The sequence below is a fragment of the Lynx canadensis genome, chromosome D3 (genome assembly GCF_007474595.2).
Source record: "Lynx canadensis isolate LIC74 chromosome D3, mLynCan4.pri.v2, whole genome shotgun sequence".
Taxonomy (NCBI): domain Eukaryota; kingdom Metazoa; phylum Chordata; class Mammalia; order Carnivora; family Felidae; genus Lynx; species Lynx canadensis.
In genome coordinates, this window is record NC_044314.2 from 54,053,674 (window position 1) to 54,068,363 (window position 14,690).

The following is a 14,690-nucleotide window of genomic DNA, read 5'->3' on the forward strand; positions in this document are numbered from 1 at the left end:
ATTTATTTATTTTTCAGAGAGAGAGAGAGAGACAAGAAGGGGCAGAGAGAGGGAGAGAGAGAATCTCAAGCACAGTGCTGAGCCCCAATGCTGAGCCAAATTCATGAACCGTGAGATCATGACCTGACCCAAAATAAAGAGGTGGCCATTTAACTGACTGAGCCACCTAGGTGCCCCAAAGAGCACCCCTTTTTAAAATTTATTTATTTATTTTGAGAGAGAGAGAAAGAGAGAGAATGTATGCATGCATGCTCATGAGGGAGAGGCAGAGAGAGATGGTACCCTGAGTGTATTTTTTAAAGTTCTCTTGTATTTACTTTTATGCTTTCATTTTTCCTTTTCATAATTAGTTCTAAAATCCATTTTCCGGAAATGTCCATGTGTAAGAAACAAAGTAGAAATTAAACATTTTCCCCCTATATGGATCATCAATTGATCTGGCTCCTTTTATTTACTAATTCATCTTTCTGATCTGAGATGCCAACTTTATGTTCTACCAAACTTCACCCATACGTTCGCATGTATATAGCCCTGTTTTAGGTCAATTTTATAATAAATCTTGATATTTTCTATGGCATAACTCTTCCTGTATTCTTTTTTTTAATGTAATTTAAAAAAATTTCTAGGTTATTTTGGGGTATTAACTTCTAACTACATTTAACATCAAATTGTCAAATCCCTTCTCCCAGCTTCTACCCAGTGATAAACATCACATTGGAGTTTCTTTAAATTTTTGTATACCTTTTTGTTTTGTTTTGTTTTTGGTATGCTTCCTGTCCAGCACAGAGCCCAACATGAGGCTTGAACTCATGACCTGAGATCAAGAGTTGGACACTTAACCAACTGAGCCACCCAGGTACCCCTTTTTGTGTAACTTTTGGGAGAATTGCTGTCTTTACACTATGGGGTATTCTCATGCAGGAATATTGCATAGTTTTCCAATCAATCAGATCTCTTATGTATTATATGAGGGAAGGTTTTAGATTGTTTTCAGATAAGTGTTATACATTCTTTGTGAAGCTCAATCCTGTTACAGTTTTTGATACTAATGTGGATGGGCTCATTTTCTGTTTATCAGTGATATATAGAAAACTTACTGATTTCTCTGTATTTATATTGTATTCTTTCACTCTACTGAATTCTACTGATTTTTCCAGTGATTTCCATTAGATTTTCTAAGGGGACATGCGTATTATCTGCAAATAAAAGCACTTTTACTCTTTCTTTGGAATGTTTACACCTCATTTCACATTCTTGCTTTGTGTATTGGCTAATAAAGGCAAACAGTGCTGAATAAATACATGAAAACAGGAATCTAGATCTAGTTTCTGAATCTAATTGAAATGTCTTTACCATTTCACCTTTATTTTTTTAATGTTTAAAAGTTTTTTTTGTAATGTTTATTTATATTTGAGAGAGAGAGAGAGACAGAGCACGACCAGGGGAGGTGCAGAGAGAGAGGGAGACACAGAATCTGAAGCAGGCTCCAGGCTCCATGCTGAAGTATAGAGCCTGACACGACGCTCGAACCCATGAACGTGAGATCATGATCTGAGCCAAAGTGGTATGCTTAACCAACTAAGCCATCCTGGCACCCCTATTTTTTTTTTTTTAATTTTTAAGTTTATGTATTTATTTTGAGAGAGAGAGCAAGCAGGGGAGGGGCAGAGAGAGAGAGAGGGGAAGAGAGAGAGAATCCCAAGCTGTGCGGGGCTGGCAGCACAGAGCCTGACTCACAAAACCACATGATCATGACCTGAGCCAAAGTGAGCCACCCAGGCACCCCCAGAATTATGTTTATTTGATAAAATATATCAAGAATCTTGATATTTTTTCTTGTATTATTAAATACTTTATTTTTTAAAAAGTATTTATTTTGAGATAGAGAGAGAGCATGGGGGAAGGGCAGAGAGGAAGGGAGAGAGATTGAGAATCCTACGCAGGCCCAGTGCTGTCGGCACAAAGCCCCAGTCGGGGCTCAAAATCCCAAACCGTGAGATCATGACCTGAGCTGAAATCAAGACAGACACTTAACCTAGTGAGATACCCCGGCGCCTCTATTATTAAATATTTTAAATGAAACAAGAATTATTTGCTTCTTGAAGGTTGGGAATTTTCTGTGAATTTATCCTGGTGTGTACTATTTCAGGGAAGTATATTTTTTACTTTATTTGGCAATGTATTCTATGGTCATTTGATTTCTTCTTGCTGGTTTTATACTTCCTCTTACATTAGTAATACTAATTTACATATACGTCTATTTTATTTTTTTAAAAAAAATTTTTTTTTCAACGTTTATTTATTTTTGGGACAGAGAGAGACAGAGCATGAACGGGGGAGGGGCAGAGAGCGAGGGAGACACAGAATCGGAAACAGGCTCCAGGCTCTGAGCCATCAGCCCAGAGCCCGACGCGGGGCTCGAACTCACGGACCGCGAGATCGTGACCTGGCTGAAGTCGGACGCTTAACCGACTGCGCCACCCAGGCACCCCGTATTTTATTTAGACCTTAAATTTACCACCCTAAAATTGCCACAAGAATTTTTTTTAATGTTTATTTATTTTGAGAGAGAGACAGAGAGAGAGCAAGTGAGGAAGGAGCAGAGAGAGAGGGAGACACAGAATCTGAAGCAGGCTTCAGGTTCTTCAGCACAGAGCCCAACATGGGGCTCAAACCCATAAACCACGAGATTATGACCTGAGCTGAAGTCAGATACTTAACCGACTGAGCCACCCAGGTGCCCCACAAGAATTTTTTATAATTTTTTAAAAAGCTGTCTTTTCTTTAAAAAAAAATTTGTTTTTAATGCTTATTTTTGAGAGAGAGAGACACAGAGTGTGAGTGAGGGAGGGACAGAGAGAGAGGGAGACACAGAATCTGAAGCAGGCGCCAGGCTCCTAGCTGCCAGCACAAAGCTGGACACAGGGCTTGAACCCATGAACCCCAACACTATGACCTGAGACAAAGTCGGACACTTAACCGACTGAGCCACCCAGACACCCCTATAAAAGCTTTCTCATTTCTGGGGCATCTGGATTCTCTCTCCCTCTCTCTCTGCTCCCCCTCTGCTCATGGGTGTGCTCTTTCTGTCTCTCAAAAATAAATAAACATTATTTATTAAAATTTTTTGATTATTTATTTATTTTTGAGAGAGAGAAAGACAGAGCATGAGCAGGGGAGGGGTAGAGGGAAAGAGACACCCAGAATCCGAAGCAGACTCCAGGCTCTGAGCTGTCAGCACAGAGCCCGACGTGGGGCTCAAACTCATGAACTGCAAGATCATGAATGACCTGAGCGGTGAGTGGAAGTCTGGCACTTAACAGACTGAGCCACCCACGCGCCCCTAAATAAACAGTTTTTTAAAAATGGCTTTCTCATTTCTAATATTGTTGAATTTTGTTTTCCCTGTCAATCAGACTTATTTTTTTTCCCCAAAGAACTGATTTTGTATCAATCTGACTTTAGCTGTTTTGCTGTTGCTCTGTTTTATCTTCCAATGCATTTATCTCTACTTTCATCATTAATAATTCCTTCTAATTTATTGTTCTTATCTAGTTTTGTGAATTGAATGTTTTGTTTATGTTGCAGTATTGCTTAACTATGAAAGAACTCAGGGCTATGGATTCTGAGATCATAGGTATGGTCACAACCCACAGTGATGATTTATAGGACTCTCATCATTTATTTCACAACAATCTTGAATTTCCTCCTTCATCCAAATGTTATTTAGAATATTTTTTAATAGTTTCAAGTGGTTAGCTTTTGTTACCTTAGTGTTAATTTCTAGTTTTAATACATAACAGTTGGGAACCATGACTGTAATATCTCTTCTATGTGGAATCCATTAAAATTATCTCTGGAATTTTGACTTGAGATACGTCTCCCTAAAAATCTCTTCCTGAATATGCATTCATTCTGATTTCAAGGACATCAAAATAAAGTTTACAAAGTCTGAATATACTGAGTACATTTAAAGAAAAAACTATTCATGACATTGTTAAAGAATGGCAAGGTACACTTTCTTCAGGGGGACTATTGTGATCGGCCGAGGGACCGCAGCAGGATTTGAAGTGTGGGAGAGAGATGGAGCTTAACTCCAAATGCAACACGAAAAAGTGGGAATCTATAGCCAAGAAGCAGGGTCGGGGGTTGTCAGTGGTGGAAAATTACAGAGAGAAAACCTCAGGGATGAGAGAAAGCCTCACAGGGACCTTGATAAAGGCAGGCCGGGTTGATCAGACATCACTGGGCGATGACAGAGGATGAAGAACATGATCAGATAACCAGGGGATTCTGGCTAAACCGATTTAGCAGGATTCTCACTGAAATGGGGTGAGAAGATGCAAAGATGGAAACAGAAGTACAAAAGTCGAGGCCTAGTCAGGAGAATTCAGAGCAGCCTGACCACAGTCTGGTCAAGGACAGACTCATTATCCATACTATCTGCACAGCTTTCCTTCATTGGTTTAAGTCCAGTGATTACAAATCAGAAATGATGTCACCTCTTTATTTCTCAAGGCCCTCTTTTAATTAATAGTAACAACTCACTTGGTTTGTATCATTCCGAAGGACTCGGCTTGGCAGTCGGACTCATCTTTTTACATGGGCCATAACACATATCTCTGTACATTTGGACGGGCATTACAGGAAATAAGTAAGTAAATCTTAGGAGCGCCATCTCAAATAACTAAATTTTCATTTATTTTTAATTCAGAAAATGAGAAAACAATCACATGTTATGCAATGTGAAGATTAAGCTTCAAGCTCTTTTAGGTTGTTTTACAAGGTAAGTTAAATGGTCATGGAGGGAAGTCACAACCTAACATCTGGAGGTGGAGGGGTCAAGGTCTAAAGCTACTATGTGAAACTCATCTGGAGCTGAAGATTACTCTCGAGAGACTAAAAGATGGTGTAACCTCCCACTGCTACTGGCTACCTTTGGGGAAGGGAGTAGGAATCAGAAGTAGAAAGAAGTAGAAAGAAGGAGTACATGGGATGCCTGGGCGGCTCAGTTAGTTAGGCGTCCAACTTCAGCTCAAGTCATGATCTTGCAGTTCGTGGGTTCAGGCCCCAAGTCGGACTCTGTGATGACAGCTCAGAGCCTGGAGCCTCTTCAGATTCTGTGTCTGATTCTGTCTCTCTGCCTCCCCTGCTCGTGTTCTGTCTCTCTCTGTCTCTCAACAATAAATAAATATTAAAATTTTTTTTTAAAAACAAAAGAAGTACAGAATATTTTGTTTTGTATACTTTCATACTTAATGAATCCCCTTTACAACAACAACACCATATGCATATATTACTTATTTTGTAATTTGAAGGGAAAAAAAATTACCCTTAACATTACCCTTGACTTTTTAGAAGACATACAACTTTGCTCTAAACCTGAAGCAACCAGTTACCCTCTTCCCATCCGCCCACCACTAGACCACCAGAAAAAGCACCGGATAAAGTAGTTGACTTGAGTTTTGGAGCCATATTATAAAAAAATACATACTTCAAGATATTCTAGAATCATATTTCGTTCCATGAGATGTTCCCACTAGAACAGCATGGGAACCAAGACTACAAATTCACCCTACCCATCTTAAGCTTTTTAATACACTTGCTTATGGTTTATTTATTTATTTATTGGACAAAGTGCCTTTTTCTGGTAACTTCCTTATTGTCCAGCATCTCCAGGCCCATATTCTGTATCCCTCTGCTTTGTGGCACGGGGGCCAGGAATCGGCCACTACATTTCCCAGGCTTCGGTGCTGGCCAGCTTCGAGTTATATTCTAACAATGGAAGGTGGGAGGAGAGAAGGGACTTTCTTCCTATTTCCACCTCCTGTGGGCAGTGCTCCAGCCCAAGTGCACAGCTTTCAGCCGCTTTGGCTCATGCACCAGATGCACTGCTCCCTGGCACGTCCCAGCACCAGCTGACCACACCTGCCTCGGTGGTCCGAGGCTGGCTACAGTGGGGACTCTCCCTTGAGCTCCTAAATTCTGGGAACCCCACCTTTCCCTTTTTGCTCCCTTAGTTCTGGTTGGCACTGGTAATTGCTTAGTCCATCCCAGTATTGCTCTTTCAGCCTTTCCAACATTATGTATCAAACTGCCTCTGTTTGATAACTGAGCATGGTTTCTATTTTCCCGAGTGGGATTCTAACGGGTTCCACGTGGCTACGCTCACGTCAATGAAAAATGCTTAGAGTGTCAGCCAAAGTAGGATGCTGCAGCTTTACTGTATGGGGTGGTAGCAAAATTACCCAATGAAACTCTTCCTGAAAATGCATGGTAGCTATTTCCCATAAGAACCGTGATCCTCAAGGCAGAAAGAAAGCGAGAAAGAAAGGAGTCAGGGGTCTCAAGGATGGGAATGGAGGGCATTGTACGCTGTGCTCCAGCCCCACACCACCTATCTAAACCCACAGCTGATTTGTATCAAAGTGTTGTCATCTTCCAAGGTTCAATTGTATGTACATTTATCTTTGTGACCTTGACGCCCTTAGATCCCCAAATGGACAAATGTCACCACTCTTACATAGTACCTAGGGTAATCCACTTAAATTTATGAAGCGACTCTCAAAATGTTTAAAGAAATTGCAAAGTAATTACATCTCCATCCTGAAAAAATTAAGGAAGCCCTTGGCAGATGATAACATTTCAGCATATTTGGCTAATTATGGTTTGAAGGGAAGGGAAGGTTAATAATAACTGAATCTAATATTTGTTGGGCCCACTACACTTCGAGCCTTATGTATATTATATCAGTCCATTTTTACTACATCCTATAAGGTACCCTGTGGAATAGTGACCGTTACTGCCAATTTCCAGATGAGGAAACTGGAAGTATTACGTATTTGGCCTAAACTCACACAGGTTGCAAAGTAAATGATTTTAGTATTAACTATTCATCATGGATTCAATTCAAAATGTTGGGAAAGGTTTGGAAACTCTGACCCTAAAGAAGTAAATGGTGGGAAGGAGTCCAAGATCCTGGTGTTCTACGTTTTGGGGATTAAGATTTAACTTAGAGAAAAGTGTAATGAAATTTGGTGAATTTTTTATGCCTTGAATTTGTACTTATTTATTATTCTCCATCAAAGAAGTGGTGTAGCATGGTCACATTAAACATCAAGGTCCAATCTAGGCTCTGTCAACATAGGATGTGTGGCCTTGGGCAAGTTACTCAACTCTCTGTGTCCTCATGTATACTGTAGAGATGGTAATCCCACTTATGCCCCAGGGTTGTTGTAAGGGTAGATGAGACCACCACATCAAGTACTTAGTACTTCCATTAAATGTCTACAGTAGTGAACAGTGTGAATGGAGGAAAAGGTAGAGCCATATTTTCACTCACTAGAATATTCAAACATTTAAGAAGCGCGATGGTCTCTGAAACAAAACTCTTCTCCCCAACACTATATGTGGATTTCAGAGTAGTTCTATCTTACTGGGTGAAACTAACAACACAATATTTGGTGGATTTCATGTGTATGAATGCTTTATTCTGAGTAAGAATTATTTGGAGAAAAGCCTCTGAGACCAACGGGCAGACCTGGGAGGTGATTAAGATAGATAGATAGATAGATAGATAGATAGAAGCTTTTAAATAAAATGAACAGTAAGACTGACAAACAACTATCTTTTTTTTTTTTTTTTAGGATTTTATTTTTAACTGATCTCCACACCCCACATGGGGTTGGAACTCATGGCTCTGAGATCAAGAGTCATGTGCTCTACCAACTGAGCCAGCCAATAATTGTCTGTAAAATATGCTATTTTTAAGTGCAAAATGGCAAGATATATAATAGCCTGAGGTATATACTAACCTCTGGGTAAAAAAGGGGAACAAATCAAAATATGTATTTGCTTGAATATGCACAAAATAGGTCTGTATGAGATGCAAATATTGGTTGTATTAATTTCTTCCTGCAAAGAGAACTGATGGGCTATTAAATAAGAATGGGCGTTGGGTGGGGAGTGCCTGCGTGGCTCAGTCAGTTAAGTGTCTGATTCTAGAGTTCGGCTCCAGTCATGATCTCACGGTCATGGGATTGAGCCCCGTGTCCGGCTCCGCACTGAGTGTGGAGCCCACTTAGGATTCTCTCTCTCTCTCTCTCTCTCTCTCTCTCTCTCTGCCCCTCCCTGTTTGCATGCTCTCTCTCCCTCTCTCTCAAAAAATAAACGTTAAAAAAATAAGAATGGCAGGGAGACTAGTCACTGAATGCCTTTTTATAACCTTTGAATTTTGAGCCAGAGGAATATATAATCGGTTGAGAAATGATGTAAAATACAGAAGAAACTGAACATTAAGGAAGTAGAAGAAAACTAACATGACTGGGTGCCAGTTATGTGCCAGATAAGGAAGGTCAATTTTTCTTTTATCCTGGGTAAAATATACACAAAATGAATCCTTCATCTTAACCCCTTCTCAGTGTGCAGTGCCCACAGCATTAAGTACATTCACGTTGTTGTGCGACCATCACCATCATCTACGTCCAGACTTCTTCCATCGTCCCAAATGGAAATTCTGGACCCCCCGGGAAGCTGAAATTTGTAAACTCAATCCTCACAATAATCCTGTGGGGGACAGTTAAGGAAACAGGCTCAGGAAGATCACGTCATGTGCCTGGGACAACACGGAATGCCGGCCTCTGCTCTTCCCTACTCCTTCAAAGCTTTTGGGCAGTAGGGAGAGCAGTTAGTTCCTGGGGGGAGGCAGGGGCAGGCATGGGGGTGGAGGCTGGCTTTGGGCATGTGCCTCCTGCTGTGTCGCCTAGTATCATGCACCAATGCCACAAGTTCTTTTAGGAAACTTGACAATGTGCACTATGGTAACCTGTAGGATATATATATAAAAGCATTTGACTCATTGCTATTAGACAAATATTGCCCTTTAGAAGTGCACTCTGCAGAATGCACTGTGAAAATAAATCATCGTGAAAACCTACCCCACGCCTGGTTGTTAGATGTGCCTTAGAGTTGGTTCATTGTGAATAGATTTATTGGCCACCACGTCAGGAAGTTATTATTCAAAGGGCACCTGCATGATATGGCACAACAAAAAAGGGAGAAAAGAATGACTCTTCTCCATTGAGAGAAGGAAATTTCTAGCTGGGTAAGCCAAGCTGAACAGATGTGAAAAACAAGAGTCGGCCTGATCTTATCTCTGAGCAGCAGAAAACTCTGGGCTGAACTGAGAAGCCTGCTGAATTATCTACCATTTTTTGAAATGCATGATTAAATAACCAACAATTATGCTGAGACTAATGCACATTCTTTGCTCATGATGCTGTGGTGTGAGTGATCGCTTTCTACATGACCAGTCACTTTGGTCTTCCTCTCCCTCACTCCCACATGTATGAGAAGTGATTCACATTTTTGTTCTCATGTGGTTCCTCAACAGTGCTGAACATACTGTAACACAAACCCATAACCCGGGTCATTCTTGGATGTCCACTCCTTTTTTGAGAGTCAAAACGTGCATTAGGAATTGAGGGCACTTTGTGTTTGATTGTGTTTGTTTAATTATCCTAATGCTTTGAGTCACATATTCAATTTAGAGAAAAAAAAATAATCTAACTTAGAGAACAAAATTAATCTAATAACGCCCACAGACAAAATATCTTCATGATTTTTAAATTCACATTTAACAATGTAGGAGTTCCAGAGCCAATCATTTGAAACTCTGGTCCCGCACGTGGCTCTGTCGTCCAAAAGGGGCAGACGGCACATCTTCTGGAAGAGCAATAGTGTTACATTTCTTGAATTTTGGGTCCCTATTTCAAAGGACAGAAAGGGAGGCTGTTACCTGTATCCCAATGGAAAGGCATCGATTTTTCTTAAAGTGATCCTTCTTCCTGTCCTCTGTGGTGACAGTGGCTATGGTGGTCGTGGTAGTGACAGTGGCAGGGTTGTTGCTCATGTGTTGACTTGCAGGGCCGTGGATCTGGGCATTTGCAGCTTCGATGGCGGCTGTCAGAGCCTTCATACTGTCCAGGCTCTCCGTGGAGTTGCTCAGTCCAGACTGGCTGATAATATCTCCTCGCTGGCCCTGTCCATCCATGTAGGCATCCTGGGCAGACTCTGTGCTACTCTGGGCTGTGATAGAAATGAAAGGTTTCGTGGTAGTTCTGGGTGGGACTGGAGGTGGTGTCTTCTTATATGTTGTAATGCAAGATGACACTGGAAGACAGTGAAAACAAAGACACTGTGATTTCTGTGTGGGTTTTAATTTCTGTATTGTAACTAACATCCACTGAGAATCAGGGCACATGAAACACACGAAGACATTGAACATGAAAACAAGTCCATTGATTGAGTAAGTGAGATCCCTGCTTAGAGGGGATATTTGGGCCTCCTATGAGGTGACATACCCAGAAGACTGAGGGGGAAAAAGACTGAAAAACACCAACCTCTGAAATGGAAGTTTCTGAAATGGAAATTAAATGAATCAACATAAAATAGCCATCTGTAGAAATCTTCACAGGCAACAGTACACCCAGAGAGATAATACATGTGTAGATAAACCCAGGGTAGTGTCTGTCTTCTCAGGAATATATTAAATACAGCTAATGTTAAACAAGGTAACTCATTGGAGAAGATTGCGGTGTTTGATAATAAACATTGAAAAAGGAAGGAGGAAAGCAAAGAGTTGTGAGCAAGTGTGATCTAATCCTAACAACAGTGGGAAGCACGGGGTGGGGGGTGGGGGTGGTGGGGGGAGCTGTTGGGGGTGGCTGACTCAGCTGTCTCAGCTTCCTGGAGCTCTGGTTTACTGGCACTTGGTTTCTTCCTTTCTTTCTCCCTCCCTCCTGTCTCTCCCTCTTTTCCTTCCTGTCTTTGTCTCTTTTCTCCCTCCAGCCCTCTTCTTTCTCCTTTCCTTCCTTCCTTCCTTCCTTCCTTCCTTCCTTCCTTCCTTCCTTCCTTCCTTCCTCTGGATAGATGCTCACTATAGAAACTACTCTTCTGAATTTTTTTGTTGTTGTTTCTGAGCAGAGCTATCTTCTAAGAGGGAATATACTGCACAAAAGTCTCCTCTATTATAGTCTCCCTTGTTTCCAAATCTGTGTTGGGGGGTGAAGTGTGTGGGTAGCTTATAGGAGACTAGTCCCTAAAATTCTGTCCTTCAAGACAACTTAACCAACTTAGGGGCCTGTGTCTGTGCAGAAAAGTGTCCTTTCTGGACTTGTGCAATTTAGTTGAGGTCCCCCCTGAGGCTCTGGCTAAAGTGGCCTCTGGTCTTCTCTCCAACTCCCTGATTATAACTCTGAGGTTATGTGAAGAAGCCTTACACACTGGTTTTCAGCCTTGTATTTGTGGAGCATGATGTACAAAATACAGATCAAAAAGAATGTTTAAGTTTTCAAGTGAATTCCCTGCCAGAAAAGAACAATTCCTTAACCAACTTTCTAAACTTTTTTTTTTTTTAACGTTTATTTATTCTTGAGACAGAGAGAGACAGAGCATGAACGGGGGAGGGGCAGAGAGAGAGGGAGACACAGAATCGGAAGCAGGCTCCAGGCTCTGAGCCATCAGCCCAGAGCCTGACGCGGGGCTCGAACTCACAGACCGCGAGATCGTGACCCGGCCGAAGTCGGACGCTCAACCGACTGAGCCACCCAGGCGCCCCGCTTAACCAACTTTCTAAAGACTTTTGTTAAGTCATCTTTAAAAATGATTCAAGTTGGGGCGCCTGGGTGGCTCAGTTGGTTAAGCAACCCACTCTTCCTGGCTCAAGTTATGATCTCTCGGTTAGCAAGATGGAGCCGTGCATGGGGCTCTACACTGGTAGCGGGAAGTCTGCTTAGGATTCTCTCTCTCTCTCTCTCTCTCTCTCTCTCAAAAAAAAAAAAAAAGCTTTGAAAGATAAAAAATAATTTTAAAAAATGATTCCAACTATTGCGTTTCCATCACTTTCCCGGCGATGCATTTTCCAATCACAGCAAATGGTCACTCCTTATGCCAGATCAGCTACTCCCGACCATACAATCCCAGCTCTGGTTTGAGCCACCACTTAGGCCACTCACTAAATGAAATACTTGCTTTAATAGTTAGGATGTTTCCTGAGGCCACTCAAAGGAAGCATCCTATAAGGAACAACAAACAGAAGGATCCTATGATGCTGTGCTGCTGTTCTGCTGCCCTGTGATTCGGAGTAATTTCCTTAGTTGTGAAAGATATAAGGACAAAACTATTTTGCTATTTCCTAGGAATTACCTGATGCAACATGACAATATCATATATGCTCTGGAAGTGGGGGTAATGTCAACAATATAAACGTAGCCACCACTCAGTGACCCAGGATGCATGATTGCCATTGGCTCACGCGGGGAAAGTCTTCCGCCTAAGCCTAGTGCATGAGCGATACATCCTTTAGTTTGAACAGAACTCAGCAATTCCCAGCCCAATGTCCACAGTTTTTAGCTCAGGCGCCGAAGAGGTAATGCGAGCAGTGGAGGCTCCCAGCGCCCGCCTGCAAGGGGCGGAGCCAGGAGCAGAGGCTGGTCTCAGGTTCTCCCACTGGGCTCCCGTGGAGCCTGGGGCTAAGTGTGCTAACGTGTGCATTGCTGATTTTTCACCTTGCCCAATTTAGTGTCGTGCCCTGCCCCCATCGTGGAGCTACCTCTTGTTTCCCAGGAAAGTTTGAAGGGATAACCCCTCTCGGTGATGCTGAGTCTCAGTTATTCATTGGAAGACAAGAGGGGGTTGATGACCATAAGGAGGATAAAATCAATCTCTCTGTTCGAATCTAGTGAAACCAGATCCTTTTATTACTTCTCCTAAGACAAGTTTTTACAGTGTGAACTCATTATTTTGTTGAAATAATGAGCAATGTTGTATCTTGCTCAGGACATGGGGCCCGCTGGTATTCCATATGGGTTGTTTACGGCTTGTTGTTGGCCAGCCTGCATCCTCTTTCAGTCTGGGTAATCAAAACTGCACGATGTAGCCAAGTAGAGTATTCTTTCATTTGCTGTGATTTACCGGAGACATCTTGCCATGATGTGATAAGTGTGATATGGGGAATATAGAAAGGAGGGTGTCACATTATTTCCAGTGTAGTGACAGGGTTTGGGGACACTCCCCAGGGCCAACTGCAATTTGGTGCCATCTGGTGGCTGTTGTCAGCTCCCCTTCCAGGTCAATAGGGTTCACTGATTATTTTGATCAATGGGGACCTTCAGGATGGTAGCAGCAATGCTAGAAATCCACTAGGGTTAGATTGAACAGGGACAATCCTGGGGACATGGCTTTCACAACAGGCTGGCCAAGCCCCAATACCCAAGGAGGTAAAACGTGAGATTGCCCCACCTCCAAAAAGGGGCTGAACAGAGGACGGGAATCATTTTGCTACGCGTTATATTCGAGGGGCTTCAGTTTGAGATTTCACTGCAGTGTGGAGCTTGGCACAATTCTGCTAGAGTTATCAGCGTTATACTCCAAGAAGCACCATCTATCAATTATCAAATGGAAATTGAAAAGGAATACCCATGTCTGCCGGAGAAGACAGGAGATCCAAGATACAACTCACACTTCCCACCACCTCCTTTCTTCTCATGCCTCAATTCGCTTGCATTCGAGACTGCTCCAGAAACTCATACAACCAAATCTCCAATTTTTCCTGGTTATCACTCTTTCATGGTTTTACAGGCTGGGCTCTAAATTCTGTCTTCTCTCCTGAGATTATTTTTTTCCCTAATTCTACTCTCACAATTCGGCACCACAAATTTTAATGTTTAGTTATTTTTGAGAGAAAGAGAGAGAGAGCGCAAGCAGGGGAGGGGCAGAGAGAGAGGAAGACTGAAGCCGGCTCCAGGCTCTGAGCTGTCAGTACAGAGCCTGACGCTGGGCTCGAGCCCACACACTCTGAGATCCTAACCTGAGCTGAAGTCTGACGCTCAACCCAGGCGCCCCCACCATGAATAATTTAGAATCCACTGGAGTCTGAGTGCCAGGAGGGGTGTGGTAGAGTGAGGTTCTAGAAGGTGAAACACAGGTAAATAAATCTTGTTTGGTCAAGACAGAGAAAATGAGTGGCTTATATACCATAAGTGAAACCCTTCTTTTGTTTGAGAGCAACATTCTCAAAACCATGATTTAAAAAGGCAAGTACTCCTTTTATTCAGTGGGAACTTGAAAAAGAAATGATACTATATGTTAACCATCATTATTGTTGCTTTCCTTTGCCTGACAGGTTTATTTGTTCATTTCAAATAAAATGATTTTTTCCCCTTATTTAGATTCTGATGATTTATTACCCCAGCTCAAAGTTGGTGAAAGGACTCCCATACACAAGAGTTAGCAAGAGAGAAGCTACAGATTTTGATGCCATACTTGCATTCAGAGGATACTGCGGAGAATAGAGACCAGAGACTGGTTTTTACATTGAGTTAAGAAAGTAGTGGAGGAGGATGAAGAGTCAGAGGAGAGGGAGGAGGAGGGGGAGGAGGAGGAGAAGAAGGAGGGGGGTGGGGAAGCCAGAGGAGGAAAAGGAGAAAGAGAAGTAAAAAAAAAAAAAAAAAGAGAGAGAGATTGAAAACAAATTTCTATCCTATCTCAGCTTCCACCTGACTCTTCAATATTGTCTCCATCTGCATGGAAAGATAATGCTAGTGTTAAAAGCCTCGGGAAGGCCTGTGCCAATAATTATTTTTTTCTGTAGTAGTGAGAGTTTTCTGAACAAAATATCTAGACGTTCTTAT

General features: G+C 42.0%; 1 protein-coding gene across 7 annotated transcripts in view; it reads right to left on the bottom strand.

The window, feature by feature from the left end:
• The window catches only part of DLGAP1 (DLG associated protein 1), a 328,162-nt gene that overhangs the window by 54,986 nt on the left and 258,486 nt on the right, over positions 1–14,690 (bottom strand). For 6 of the 7 annotated variants that reach the window (XM_032595388.1, XM_032595387.1, XM_030336542.1 and 3 more), the window contains one exon: positions 9,797–10,170. In XM_032595388.1, coding sequence (XP_032451279.1) covers positions 9,797–10,170 — 374 coding nt within the window. The remainder of the gene's footprint in view (positions 1–9,796; positions 10,171–14,690) is intronic. The other variant, XM_032595389.1, reaches the window with a different exon arrangement.